The following is a 15,079-nucleotide window of genomic DNA, read 5'->3' on the forward strand; positions in this document are numbered from 1 at the left end:
GACTGGGTGCAAGTGCAGAGGTGCACACACACAGGAGCTCTCTCTCTTGATCTCTTTGTCTCTCTCTCACACACACACACACACACACACTTCACAGCTCTCTTTTCACCAAATGGTCAGGTGTCAGGACTATCTAAGCCATAAAAGGCCAAATAAAAACACACCTACACATTTGCTAGATTGCCCCCAAGAAATACTTCCCATGATAATAGCCAGGCTTTTTTTTTTTTTTTTTTTTTTTTTTTACCTTGTTTTCATTGTCCTCTAAATGTTATGCTCACTTAAACATTAAAGTCACTATGCCATTGAGACTCCGTTTCAACTCGAGCTAAGGTTAAATAAATGCTCCCACAGCTGGCAGTGCCTCCAGGAGGCCGCAGCATGGAACCATGGGGATTATGTAAATGACTTGACAAAAGGTCACGTGTGATCGGTGCTGCTGCTGCTGCTGCTGCCACTGAACTGTATTGGATGCATTTGAGTGTGAGCTGTGCAGAGGGGAACGAACGGTTGAGTTAAGTTGTTCAGCGTGAATTCGGCAGAGGGGGTTCCGGTTCGAGTCTGCTGCCGTTCTGCAGAAGACAAAAAGAAGAAGAGGAAGAAATGGTTCGCAGAGGAGGGGAGCCTTCCTCTCGCCTGCGGGCCTTTTGAAGTGTAGATGAAGTGCAGGTGGAGAGTGTTTTTGACGCCGAGGATGAGAAGCGGGACGAACTGAGGTGTCGGTGGCCTGCTGTAACCCTGCACTTACACTCACACACACACACACAGACAGACCGTTCGCACACACACACACTGTTCGCACACGTTTTCACACATGCGCTGCGGCTAATTACAGTGGACGTTTGCGCCCACCACACCAGTCCGGACTGCAGCTTTTTTCCTCGAAGCCGTCAGTATCATCGCACCTTGGCTCATTGATGACGGCTGTTTCAAAATTAGCACAAGGTGTTTTACCGGCCCTTCAAAGCTCTCCAGAAGCATACAGAGCGCCTGCAGCTAGGCTCTGTGCCTCAAAAGTCCCATCATCAACCGTTCCGCTACGGTTAGGCTCAACACAGAACTTTCTCTTTTCTTCCAAGACCAGCGAAAGCCGAAACCAGGTGATGTGGCCTTTTCTTCCCCCTCCGGGCACACTGTTCTAGAGCGCCGTCCACTCTCCACACAGATGTAACTAGCTAAGACAAATATCAAAGATCTCTTTCTGCTCCATCGGCAAAATTTGTTACAAGAGGCTGTAGCTCGTAAAGAAAAAGGCGGGGGGGGAGGCGCTGAGGCGGATCAAACCGCCATGTGGAGAAGTCCGCGTTCCCAAGCTCCGCCCCTAAAACCTCCTGTGTCCCGACCGCTGTCCCTCCCTCTCCTGCGCTCGCCAAGCGACTCCCTCGCGGCGTAATGGCCGTGGCGTGCCCATAAAGCCTCTTACTCATCTCCCATGAGCGCTCCACAGCGGTCCTGCATGAGAACAGCGCATTGGCCCTGAGCTGCTGGCCGGCCGCGATGACGAAAACAAGTCAAGCGCACATCAGTGCGTCTGACCCGGTCTGTTTTTTGAGTGTGTATGTGTGTGTGTATGTGTGTGTGTATGTGTGTCAATGAGCCGCGCCGCGCTGCACGGTCTGTCCCTCTAAATATACACATCCTCTTTCGGTGTATTTTTATTCGCCGCTGGAGTAGGATAACCCCTGGGGCTTGATTGTGTTAAGACAGCTATTGTTGCGAAAGAACAAGACTAGCCCCCTCAAATCCAGCCAAACGGCGCGCTTCATGACCCCTGGATGGGGGTCACGGGGCGTGGGCCGGGGGTGGGAGGGAAGCACAGCAGGCCCTAACTCACTGCCAATCTAGACGTTTTGACACATGGTAATTTCAGCTGCACTTTATGGACGTCCGGTGCGGACAGGACCCATAAAACGCCAACTCTGATGGCAGTTAATATTATGTCAAACATTTCATCTGAATTTTGAAAGCCATTAATATAATTCAGCCAGGACCAAAGAGGGGGAGGGTCACTGTCTGCCTGAGTGGAGCAACGTGGCGACACACCCATCCATCTACACACACACACACACACACACACACACACACTAAAACTAACTTTCAGATGCTCTTGCCCATGACAAAAAAAAATCTGATTAGAGGCAGACAGATATATCGGTTTGCTGATATATAGGCTTTTTCACCCAGCAAAGAATAAAATTCTAGGGGAAACAGTGAATTATTGTTTTTTTTTTTGTAATGTTTTGTAATTTTTTGCCATGAAAATTGTCAAAATTATATATACAGAATATCAGCATCTTCAATCCAAAAATATTAGTATTGGCATTGGCCTTCAAAAACCTGCATCAGTCGAACCCGAGTTCTGATTCATGATTGTATTTAGAAATATAATGATGAATTGCTCCACTTTTTTCGCCTAAATCCCACTAAGCTGCCATCATGTGACTCTGTTTGGGTTTTTTAAGCCAATCCACCTTGGCTGGCACTCACACACACACACACACACACACACACACACACACACACACACGCACACACACCACTACTCCCTAACTGTGCCACCCATCTTGCTCTCTCTCCCTGTGAGTCCAAACATCTCTCTCTCTCTCTCGTTCAGTCCCTCTGTGTGTGTCTCTCTCTCTCTCTCTCTCTCTCTGTCTCTCCCTCTCTCTCTCTCTCTCTCTCTCCTGTTCTGCTCTGCTGACTGTAGACAGCAGCAGTGTGTCTGGGCAGTGGGCAGGTCCAGACACATTCGCCCTCCCATGCTCGCTCTCGACAGCGGGTGTCAAAGACCTGCTATCCCATAAGGCCTCTCTGTCGGATGCCAGGGTTGGCCTGCATGCACACACACACACGCACACACACACACACCATATACGACACACACTCTCACATCCATACACACATACAGTATATACACACACACAGCTTTGGGCTTTCTTGTCAGGGTCCAAACCGTCATTTGTCTCACTGTAAGTTTTTCAGAAAGATAGAGAGATAGTGTGCTGTACAAAGTAAACTCTGACCTCCAGTCGGTAAAGGCAAACAACCACCAATATGAATAAAATAATGAATATTTAGAGAAAAGAAAAATCCACTGCATGTGAAGGGTAAACCCACGTGTTCTTTTATGCTCCGCTGCTCTTATTTCATGCTTTTAAGCACGCTCTTATTTCTCTTACACTGTAATTTTGCTGTTACATGTTCTGCCTCCTTTTTGTCCTTGTTTTGTAAGCCGCCTATTTTCTAAAGCGCTTTGTGTTCTACAGCACTATTCAAATACAGTTGACTTGACTGGACTAAATCCCTGGTGTCATATTTTCACTGGTCAGCCCGCCTCGTCCTCAATAAACACTCCCCACCATTTTGTAAAGCACTTGGGTCCAAACTGGATTTGTGTTTTAAAGCCCTAGAGAAATAAAGTTGACTTCATCCCTATTTTCATCCCTGGTGCCATATTTTCACAGGTCATCCCGCCTCGTCCTCAGCCGCCGCTCCACTTCCTGGTGTGTGAAGGCCACAGCGGGCCGACACGGCTGTCGCTCGCTTGCATATGAAATTCCAGCTCGGTGAATCTTTCCGCGGCGCCATTTGAGCCGTGAACTGTCGGCCGGTGCACATGAGCGCTCCTGCAGGCCCGCAGCATCTGCAGAGTCTGTCAACTCTGCTGCTCTCTAGGCCTCTGATCCAAACACCACCCACCCCACCACCACCACCATCACCCACCCATCCCACCCCAACTCTCAACACCTCCTCACCCACCCCCCCCCCCCCATTCATCCTGAGCTCCTTACGCCAATCTGAACCTAAGACACTGTACATCTGTTCAACATGGCCGCCGCCTAGCAGATGACCTCCCAACTGGCTGGATCTCTATCAAGGCCGATACACCAGGAAACAACTGACTGTTGTTTTCTCCGTTTCTTTCTGTTCTCTTAGGTTTCCCTATTCTTTTATTAAGGGTTTTGTGTCTGTGAGTGCAGATCAGGCTACACCTCCATGCCAAACTGTTACTCTGAAACACCAACTGGAAATTCAAATGGAGAATTAATGGGAAATATTTAAATGCAATGACATGTAAGTTTGTATGTATAATCCTAAAGAAGCATAATTTATTGTCAGCAAAATTGCAAAATTGCTGGACTTAAACTAGATGGAAATTGTACAATTGAACACTAAATTAATGAAACATTATTATTTGTGGTACTATTAGTAGTCATACATATTATTTATTTATTATTTTGTCACTTGTTTTTTCACTTATTATTATTATTATTATTATTATTAGTAGTAGTAGTAGTAGTAGTAGTACAATACATTTAATATAATAATAATAATAATAATAATAATAATAATAATAATAATAATAATAATAAAATACAAATACATTAAATAACCATGATAATGGAAATGTTATTTTTTGTGGTAATGCAAATAGAAATTGCAAAAATATATATATTATATATATATATATATATATATATATATATATATATATATATATATATATATATATATATTATAATATTTATATATATCTAACATTTTATAACTTACTTTTTTCTAACTTTAATTTCATTTGTGCAAAATCATAACAGCACTATGAAATTATAATCAACAAAAACGGATCAAACTCGGATTGAAAACAAGAGATCAGGCTGTATAATGAATGAAGCTTTATGTTTCCATGAGGCCAAGCGGATGGGAGAAAAAAGAAATCAATTGAATTCATTATCGTTTCACTGCTTTGAGAATTAATGAAAAGAATAGGCTCGAGCCCAACAACTCAGAAAGTAGGAAGGAGGGAGGGAGGGGAGGGGAGGGGAGGGGAGGGGGGGCAGTAGCTAGACAACTGAATAATAATAATAATTGAAAAGGCAGAAGCTCTCGTGCGCACTGTGCTCTGGTACAGGCAGAGAGCTACGTGGCAGCTGGACAGGCAAACTCCTCCTCCGCCCAGCCTGATTCAGCACTCATTGATAAGTGTGCTTATGAATTGGTAATCGCTTCTACCGAGAAGACAGCAGGGCAATCTCCCGCATCAAGCCCACTGATTGATCCTGCGGTCTAAAAGGCCTGAGCAGCGCCGATTCCCCTGATCAATCAGACCACATCGATTGACACTCTGTACAGTGGTGGTGGTGGTGTGTGCGTGCGTGCGTGCGTGCGTGTGTGTGTGGGCGGGTGATTAATACGTCAAATTATTCAGGGAAAATGCAGGATATTGTGTTAATATCAACTCCGAAAGCAGCAGCGTGACCTCAGGGTGTCTACTTGGTCATGTTGGCCTGCGGGCTGTTTCTGCTGTTATCATGTTGTGTTAATGAAGATTTTGTGTGCTTTATTTCTTATATCTTATTTCTTACATCTCCATACAATATCCCATGCATTTCTTATTATAATTATCACTTGTGTAAAATTGGCTAGATAGATAGGCCTAGATAGACAGATAGATGGATAGATAGATAGATAGATAGATAGATAGATAGATAGATAGATAGATAGATAGATAGATCTTATCCGAGTCATTTTCTCGGTCACTGGCCTCCACTAATTCATTAGCAGTATCACTACAATAGCCGTGCTTTTATTTTGCTAATTCACTTCCACGCCTCCCTATCGCTGTTTTTACGTTTCCACTCGGCGCTTCAATGGGTTTCCGGTGTGATAGCCGACCTATAGCGGCTAATAGTTTCTTTTGTCCCTTCAATTGTGACCCTAAAGACGTTTGTTTGGCCATTTGCCTTTGAATGCCAAATGTAAAATGGCTCCTGGAGGAAAGGTTAACATATGAGCCTCAGTGATCCCCGCTTGGGCCACACACACACACACACACACACACACACACACACACACACACACACTCTGATGCCACACTGTTACATGCAGCCTAATGGAAGTAGGCCTTGGCTGTGGAAGAGCAAGTGTGCCGGACAAAATGGCCTCACTGCTCTTTATCATGGGTGTCAATTGGGTTTGGCAAAGTATGGCAGTTAGCCTAAGTGAATCCAAATCTGATCTTGTCGTTTTAATTACTACAAACGAGAGCACAGAGCAAGTAAAAACAGCCAAATATCTATTTGGAAGCCATAAAAGGGGAAGAGTTTACGCATTTTTTTAACCTTTAGGCGGTTAATCATAGTAAGGAGTAGTTAATCAAACTGATAATAGGGCCTTTTAAGGTTCTGTCATATTAATTATTTTCTGAAAATATAACAGATTTTTTTGGTTGTTTGCCTTTCACCAACTGGAAGTCATAGTTTACCAACCTTTTATTTCCCACTAAATCACTGCCTATGTCTAACAATTCATCACATTAACTAAATAATAATAAGAATATCTTGTCAGTCATCCGTCACTGCTACACTTTGGGTTTGGTGACTTGAGGCCGCAGCTTTTTTTTTATTTATTTCTTTATTTTCCAGTAATAATAATGATGAGGGGACTTCTTCCAGTAAAGAAAGAGCAGGGGGCGAATAAATCCAGGGAGAGTGAGATAGATGAAGAGAAATGTGCCAACTGCAAACCAGGCTCAGGAAAGCTCCTGTGGAGGTGTGATCTCACCCACATAAAAACATAAACATGTGCGCTTCAAAGGCCCGGATCGTGCGTAATCACTCCGCGCAATACACAGTCATAAATAGGAAAAACAACCATCGGTATAGAGGGGGAAACCCCGGAGCTGCGGCTGTAAAAGCCCGTTTGTCTGCTCGTTTTCAGGATGAGGAAAAAAAACGACTAAGAGACACAGAAAGCTTTCCAAGTGAGAGTTACTCAACTGGAAGTCATCATAGGTGTTTTTGACTGTTGGCCAAAGTGCAAGCAAATCCGATAATGTGATAGTTGTGTGATAATTAATACATATGATGCCAAATTGTTCAGTTACATAGAAGTCTCCTCACTTTTTGAGGACTGAACTGGAAGCAGGAGTGAGTCTGTTTATTTTAAACTCTAACTAATGGAAGGCTGCAACAGTCCGGATGAGAAAGAGGACTGTATATAGAGTCTGTTTCAAAATAAATTCCAGACTGTCATAATTCATATATAGTGATGCATAAAGACAATAAACTAAGAAAAACTGCACCAAAGTGGCTCCATGCATCTCCAGCTTGTGGTGATGTGCGCTGCAGACAGATTTGCTTCCTCCCTCCATCACAAGTATAATTTACACTGAAAAGAGTAACCAAACCGCCTGCGCGCTACACAGGACTGTCATCGACGCAATTTGTCTCCTCTAGCCTACACAATAATAGCAGCTGTAGTTCAATAGCCAAGGCCTGTCCTTCACACAACGAGGCCACTAATTATTCTAAACCAGCATTATATGGACCAAGTCTTCCATTTGGCGAGAAAACATCAAAACATTATCCTAGAAAACAGAAAAGAAAGGAGGTTGAATGGGAGGTCGTGTTTATCGGCCTCCAGCCATCAAACAATGACCGGTGGCTTTTCCCCCGCACAGAAACACTTGAATACCAAAACCTTTGCCTATGTTGTAAAAAAAAAAGACAAAATTAAAACCGACGAAAATTGACTCATTAGTGACATAGATGTGCAATTACTTTACATAGAGGCACAAAAACAAAACAACTTTGACAAGAATCCTGAATTGCAGGCACTAACAACAGGCCGGACTCTCCTGGGCCCACATTAGGCCGCGCAAATGTACACGGAAAATCAAATGGTTAAATTAAGTTTTATGAATAACAAATTCAATTGAATGTTGAGCACTGATGTTTGAGCCAACTGTGGCAATAACAAACAGGGGAAGCCCGTGGTGTAATAGGCCTATAATTAAATAAATAAAACTAAATTAAAATAAATAAATAAATAGTTGAAGAAGTTAGACTTAACTATTATATGGTCACATCTGTAGTGCTTGTGGGGGGAAATAATGGGGGGGAAAGCATTACCTAATTCATTAAGTGTGCTGGTCCCGGGGCTGTGTGACCCCGGGACCCGGGGAGACGCTCCGCGGGGCCGGGTAAAGTTCCCCCAGCAGGCCGCTCGCTTCTCCCGAAATCACCATAAACCCCGCGCTCCCAGAGAGAGAAGCCCCAGCAGCGGCCATAAATCACCTGGCCGTATTAAAAGCTTAGGTAAACCCCCAGCCAGGTCAGCGGCCTGAAATTTATGGCATCACTTATGTAGGGAATAGATTGTTCTAACGAAATACATCAACTTCAAGCCTGCGCGCACCCAGTCGCCACTATTGTCAAGAAAACACCGAGCGCCTCTCTCTCTCTCTCTCTCTCTCTCTCTCTCTCTCTCTCTCTCTCTCTCTCTCTCTCTCTCTCTCTCTCTCTCTCTCGGCACTAACTTCTACACAGTCAGACTCCACTTATCCATTCAAGCCATGTGTTTTCAGTCAGTGGTTCCCAAACTGGGGTCCGGGGACCTTCAGGGGTCCTCCAGTGGGGGTCCCCACCAAAATGAAAAAACTTAATTTAACTATAAATCACTCGAAGTTATCCCTATTAGAGAAGTCCAAGATTGACTATTCTAATCATATATTTCACTCTCACCACTATTCTCTCCACGTACAGAGTAGAAAGTTACTCAATTCAATACTAAATCAACATCAAAAATGCCCTCCGGCCTATTTGGATGTTCTGATATAAAAAATGTTTGAGTACTCATATGTGAATGGCTGGTTTCTTTATTATGCTCCACACTCTTCGCTCTGTTATCAAGAGGCACCAATGAAATAACAAACCTTATCAGATAAGCTTTACATTATTTTCTCCCGTAATGAAACTCATATTCTTCACCCCTGGCCCTGTCAAAGGAAGCAATTGGAAAACCAATACAGGCGATAGGGCTTTCACATGGGGAAATGTGAGTTTAAGAAGCAGCATAATATTTTTTTCCAGCATTGAATATGATACGAATGTTTTCTGGAATTGGGGTCAAGAAACTTAAACACGCCAAGTTAATGGGTTCAGAAGTAGACTTGAATCAAAAAGCCAACATTGTATACTCTTATTTATGTGTCAGATCTTTTACACCGCAGAATATCCATGACTTAACATTTAGTTTAGTATTGAGTCTTAAAATCTTTTTTTTCTCCTTAATCATCTCCTTCCAGTGGCATGATCTTCCAGTGGGGTGAAAAAATTAACTTTTGTCCATGCAGAGCAAATAAATTAATCTAATGAGTTTCCTTGAATCGAGTGTTATTTTCTTGAAACCGGTGTTGGGATTTGCCTGCTTCTGTCTCGTTACAATATATTCACACTTTGTAGAAATATCATGAAACAAAGTAAAAGTTGCATTGGAAACGACTGGAATTATACCACCCACACTGGTAGACGTGTTTCACTTGTTTTAAGAAAAAAAAAGAGATTTTAAGAATGAATCTGAGACTAAATGGCTTATTAAGATGGACAGTGTGTGGACAGGTCGTGAAACAAGACGAGAAAGCTCAGGCAGAGAAGCCTTTACTGAGCCAGTGGCCCACTGTCCTACTTTTCCTGCTGGCAACACAAGCCAACCGGGAGCCTCGCCTCGACTCCATTCAGCGGTGTGTGGAGTACAAGCTTTAGGCCCCTTTCAACCTTGCTGCCACAGTCCAGTCGTATTCTCCCAAACACACCAGAGTGAGACATAAAAAAAGACCTAGGGAAGGAATAAGAGAGAGAAACTGCCTCGTGGAAATCAAGACGACAATTTCCTATCGACTTTACGCACGGAAAACCACAACACCAACAAAGGCAGTTTTGCTTTGGTTCGTTATTGGAGGCAACTGCGTTAAAAACATCAGATTTTGAAATAATGCAACCACGCCACATTATAGTAAAACAATAACAAAACTAGAATTTAAATCAATACAGTGATGTAAAGCTCATTTCGGAGATGCTTTAAAGTGATATGGGATAAATTAATGTAAAGCTCTGCAAAAAAAACGAGATTATGTCCTTTTGACGTGAATTTTCTATCAGAAAGGGCAATTTTTTTTATTTTTTTTTATAGTGTATATACTTTAAACTGCAATTGATAGTCCACTTGTCAAAAAGGCCACGCACTTCCACAACCCTAAAATACACGCAGCTGACCCGAGGGAAAGTGTCGGGGGCTCGGAGCCGCGGCTCCCCGTTGAGATACAGTGTGGAGCTAATTTCCTTTAAGTGAGAAAGAATAGGCGATCAGGCAGGAATAGGTGATGTTAGAAAAAAGAATACACAGCGACCATTCATATGGATTAGCTTTCGTTGACGCGCATAACAATTGTGTATTGAAACCTATACCGGCCAGGGCGCTTCGCTGCGTAAAGCCAATAATGCCATTAGCGATTCTTAAAAAGCCAGATGGGCACTTTGTAAATGAAATGATGATTATAAATCGGGGATGAAACGAAAATGAAGAGTTTGCGGACGTGAGCTTCACCCGCGGCGTGGCCGAACCTCAGCGGGGCAGATAGGTGCTGGCTCGCCTGGTGTCAAAATAGCAGGAAAAAAAACGCTTCACGCAGCCCGGTACGCAACAAACCCCCCCTAAAAAGAGAAATATATTTCTTACCTTCAACGGCGGACACCACAGGCAGCAAGAGGCTGCATAAAAGCAGAAAGTAATCCATTGTCATAAAGCGGTCAGGTCGGACATGTAAATAGACCCACGAGAGAGAGAGAGAGGGGGGGAATACAATCCTGGGTGATCCGACGCTCCACGCACCCAGTCCCAGTCCCAGTTCCAGTCCCTGTCCCAGCCGCGTCAAGCCACCAGGACCAGAGTTACCTCCATACACCAAATGCGTAAAGGCGAATATTTGGAGGGGATAGTACCCTTAGTGTAAAATGTGTGAACGTAGCAGCCCTTCTCCTGCTTCACTGATTCCCAGCGTGCCTTATTAAGCCAGAGAGAAGGCGACGGGCAGAAGTCTTCCAGTCCCTGTACCTCGCATTGGGCAAATCGACTGAAAACAAGTTGTCCCGTCCGCAGCCACCATCCGCAGAATATTTCCAGTGGTATTTCGTTGATGGTCAGTGAGAAGAGAAATATAGTTAGGTCCCTTCTGAGAGGAGCTCCAAAGACTTTCTCTGTGGTCAGAGCAGAGGCAGTGGCAGCCGCACTTGTGTCAGAACCATGGTGTAGTCCAGGCTGGGCATGTACAGGCTCGCATGCGTCCACGATCAAGTGTTATTCCCGTTCAGAACAGCCGTGGTTTATATAGTAGATATTATATTGTAAGTCCCTGAGCGAAATGTATCGGCGCGGCTGTGGTGAAGCTTCTGCTCCGCTCGGCTTGTGCATTGGAATGACGCACGACTGTGGAGGAATAAGGAGAGAGAGTGTGGAAGGCAGAGAGAGAGAGAGAGAGAGAGAGAGAGAGAAAGAGAGAGAGAGAGAGAGAGAGAGCAGGGGGCATCAGGAGGAGGAGGGGTTATGGTTGAAGCAGCTGCACTGCAAAAAATATCCACCTTAACAAGTCGCTCAGGCTTATATTTATTCTTAAAATGATATTTTTCTTAAAAAGAGAAACCCTGCCAGTGTTGCGTGAGACAGGCAATTCCCAATGCAATTTTATTTATTTCCAGTATTTTCCTAGAAACAAATGATCCATCTTGAAACAAGGCAAAGCACTCCACTGGTGCCAACAAAATAACACTTGATTCAAGAAAAATATTGTAACAAGTTGTATTGTTTTGGAAATGAGTGGAATTATTTCACACCACTGGGAGATTTTTTTCACTCGTTTTTTTTTTTTTTTAAATAACGTTTTTTAAGACCCAAGAATAGATGAAATGACTTGTTAAGACGGATATTTTTTGCAGCGGCTCAGTCTGCCTTTCCTTTCTCGGGACTCCCAGCTCACACACAGTCATGGACACACAGCGCCCCCCTGCGGGTCGCTTCCATTTCAGAGGCTGGCGCAAAGAGGAAAGGACCAACTTTCTGCTTAGTTTTTGTTTGATAAAAAGCATTTTTAAAGTGTATTATTACTGAAACACTTAAACTATCCTAAATAGTTCCGCTGGACATTGTGGACATTATGTGATGTCCAAATCTTTAAAAAGCGCAGCGCTCAGTTGGGGATTTTCTGTGAGTATGGATGTGAAATCATCACACCCAGTTCGTTTATTTTCTGCATTTCGTTTCTAAAAGTTATAAGGAACATTAAAGTATACTGTTTGAGACTGCAAGGAGTCCGATAATTAAGGAAATAGTTCGTTCCCACTATTTGCAACTTATCAAACTCCATGCGTAAAAGTCCGGCGCATTTGGAATTTCGTTGGTGTTTTCAAAGGATAAAACTGCAAAGTTGAGAAACTTTCCGAGAAGCGGCGATTATACCTGAGCGAATCATATTTTTTTCTACTGCTCAACTGTTTCCAAGCTTTATTTATAATTATAATACAGCGAGCCGTTTAGTGGAGTTGGCTGGACAAAAAGGCACCAAGCAATGTTTTTCTTCCAGGACTGAAGACCTGGAATCGATTTTTCCTCTTCCTTGGAGAACTTAAAGAAAGGGGCATCTGTCACGACCGGTCTTTTACAGCCTTTCTCCTCAAACTCAACGCGTTTACAGTCAATTTACTGTATCAGTGAAGTGGATCACTCTATTCTCAAAACAGCAGTAAACAAAGTTGAGGACGCTTATCCATCTCTCTCCCAAACGGCAACGAATTATCTCCTGTTTTACAAGATGCGTATTAATAACATTATCCAACTTTTACTTACTGGAAAATTATTATTATTATTTGCCTAAAACACACTTTTTCAAGTTTATGAGGCAAAGGAATGCTTTGAATGAACTGAAACGGCCATTTGGTCACTCGAACAAACTCAAGTACGGATGTGACCCCCTTTCGAAGCCTTGAGGGGAAAATGTTGGACTGCTGACAAAACAAATGTCAGTGATAACTCACAGACACAAGAAGACGATCGTGATGTGTAGAATATGTCAATTATGGAATTGCTTAGTTACTTTAATGCTGAGTAATGCTTTGTCCTAATTTGTCCTAATTTAGTAATAGCCAATTGATGCATTTAATTAAGTGTTGTAAATATATAATAAAGCCAGAGACGATAGCCGCAGCTGAGAGGCTGAACTTGGCACAGTCAGCATTAATACTCGGCTACCAAATAGCAGAAGTCGACTTCATTATTAATTATGTTGAATATTGATGTGCTCTCTGCTGTACTTGGGGATAAGAGAAGAAAAGAAAAGAAAAGAAAAGAAAAGAAAAGAAAAGAAAAGAAAAGAAAAAAGAAAAGAAAAGAAAAGAAAACAGAAGGGAGGAATGGCGCTCTACAAATACATTTATTATAAAATTAGAATAGGGGATTTGCAGCATCGCCAGGCCTCTCTACCCTTTAACTGCATTCTGTAATGTAAAGTATAACACAGACATGTGGATTCTGCAGCTGTAACACTATGATATATAAACGATATATATTTTGGATGTGTTATGAAGGCACGAAGCCTGGGAAATGTTGAAGTTAGAGTGTTTCAGCCAGATCCTGTCGTGGACGCGCACAGCAGAAGGGGCCAAGGTGCGTTTGGTTGTGATTTCCTGGGAGGTGCAGGCGGGCGGATATAAGCGTTAGTTGTCATTTTCTAGATGGTTTGTCTGTTTGTCTGTATGTGTCTGTGTTGTCACTGTCCCAGTAAACAGTGTTGGGTGGGAATAAGTTATTTAGTTACAGTAGCCTAATATGACTTCTTCTCCCAGTTGCCTAGTTGATAGTGTAGCAAATTACAATTTACATTTCAGTAATATTACACCAATCAAAAAAGTTGTTGCTTTTGTCACCACCCCCTCTAAATATCAGACTGAAGTTAAAATATGTAAAACCTATCTCCACCTCTGTCAGAATTATTTGAGTTTTTCTCCCACTAAACTAGTTTAGATGAGAAATGACAGAAAGGTTGTTTTTCTCCAGGTAGAAATATTTCCACTAATTGGATTTTATTGAGCAAAAGTAGGACAAGAACATTGGACATCAGCACCTTTTGGTTTCCCAGCTCATTCACAAGAGGGGATTGATTTTTCACCATGTTTTGAAAGTAACAGACGATGCAAACCCCAATTATAGAGGCATAATGATCAAGTAATATTATAAAGTAACTGCTTTCATGGAGTAATAAGTAAAGTAATGATCTTAGTTTTGAAACGAGTCACAAGTAATGAGTAATCTATTACTTTTTGGGGGTAAAGACTCCAACAATAGCAGTGTTGCTGTGGTTATGTTCCATTCACACATAAGTTACACATCAGATGGAGGTTAGGGTTTCACATGGTCAAATGTTCAAACACTTTTGCTTTATATTTAGAACTCCTCGAAGCTATATCTCTTACTCAGCTTTTGTGTCCACTCATGATTTTTTTTGGCCAGACCACCTGACTGAAATCAGGGGGAAAAAAGCTGAAGAAAAAGTTGGACTCCTGGATGTAAATGGGCAGCTCTTCAAAGATTCTCCCGCTTACTTTCTAATATTCCACTTGAGATGCCAAAGGGTTAGACAAGACAGGGATGTACTGTCTTCACTTTATGTTCCCCTGTGTCTGAAAAACTGCAGTAGCGTACTTTTATGTTTGCATAATATGGTCTAATCTTTATAATGACTATAAAGATGATACAGGGGGGGGGATTTTAGGAGGCAATAGAGTTGGGCAACGCTGCTGTTAATGTGGATAGAGATCTGCAAATGGACCAAAATCAACTAAAGACTAAAGGAAGAGAATGATAATGGAAAAGAAAACTGTCTTAGCAAAATTGACCATCATCTAAAAAAAGTTTCCTTTGGATCATTCACTTTAAAGAGTTGTCAGTGTGTTTTGTCCCTTTAAGTGTTATTGCTGTTATCTGGTAACACAGCAGCCATGCATAGGCGATATGATGTGACAGTCTTTATAAATCCTGAAAAATATAAAATCCACAACCAAGAAGAAAAACAACTCTTATCAGCTTTCCATTTTATTTTCTTGTGTAAATGTCCCGCTGGATTTTACACCAACATTCACTATCAACTTTTTCATTCTTAACAGTGAAAGATTAGATGCCTTGATCTATTGTATTTATTAAAATGAAATATTTTTTATTGTTGTCACACTTGTTGGAAGATAATCACTTGAAAATA

The 15,079-nt window shown here is 42.3% G+C and overlaps 1 protein-coding gene across 9 annotated transcripts in view; it reads right to left on the reverse strand.

Moving 5' to 3' along the window:
• The window catches only part of ephb3b (eph receptor B3b), a 67,046-nt gene extending 55,803 nt beyond the window's left edge, over nt 1–11,243 (reverse strand). For all 9 annotated transcript variants that reach the window (XM_071925577.2, XM_071925576.2, XM_071925572.2 and 6 more), the window contains exon 1: nt 10,516–11,243. In XM_071925577.2, coding sequence (XP_071781678.1) covers nt 10,516–10,579 — 64 coding nt within the window. In that variant the 5' untranslated portion in view covers nt 10,580–11,243. The remainder of the gene's footprint in view (nt 1–10,515) is intronic.
• Between the last annotated feature and the right edge of the window lie 3,836 nt (nt 11,244–15,079).

This window comes from Centroberyx gerrardi, chromosome 9, assembly GCF_048128805.1.
Source record: "Centroberyx gerrardi isolate f3 chromosome 9, fCenGer3.hap1.cur.20231027, whole genome shotgun sequence".
Taxonomy (NCBI): domain Eukaryota; kingdom Metazoa; phylum Chordata; class Actinopteri; order Beryciformes; family Berycidae; genus Centroberyx; species Centroberyx gerrardi.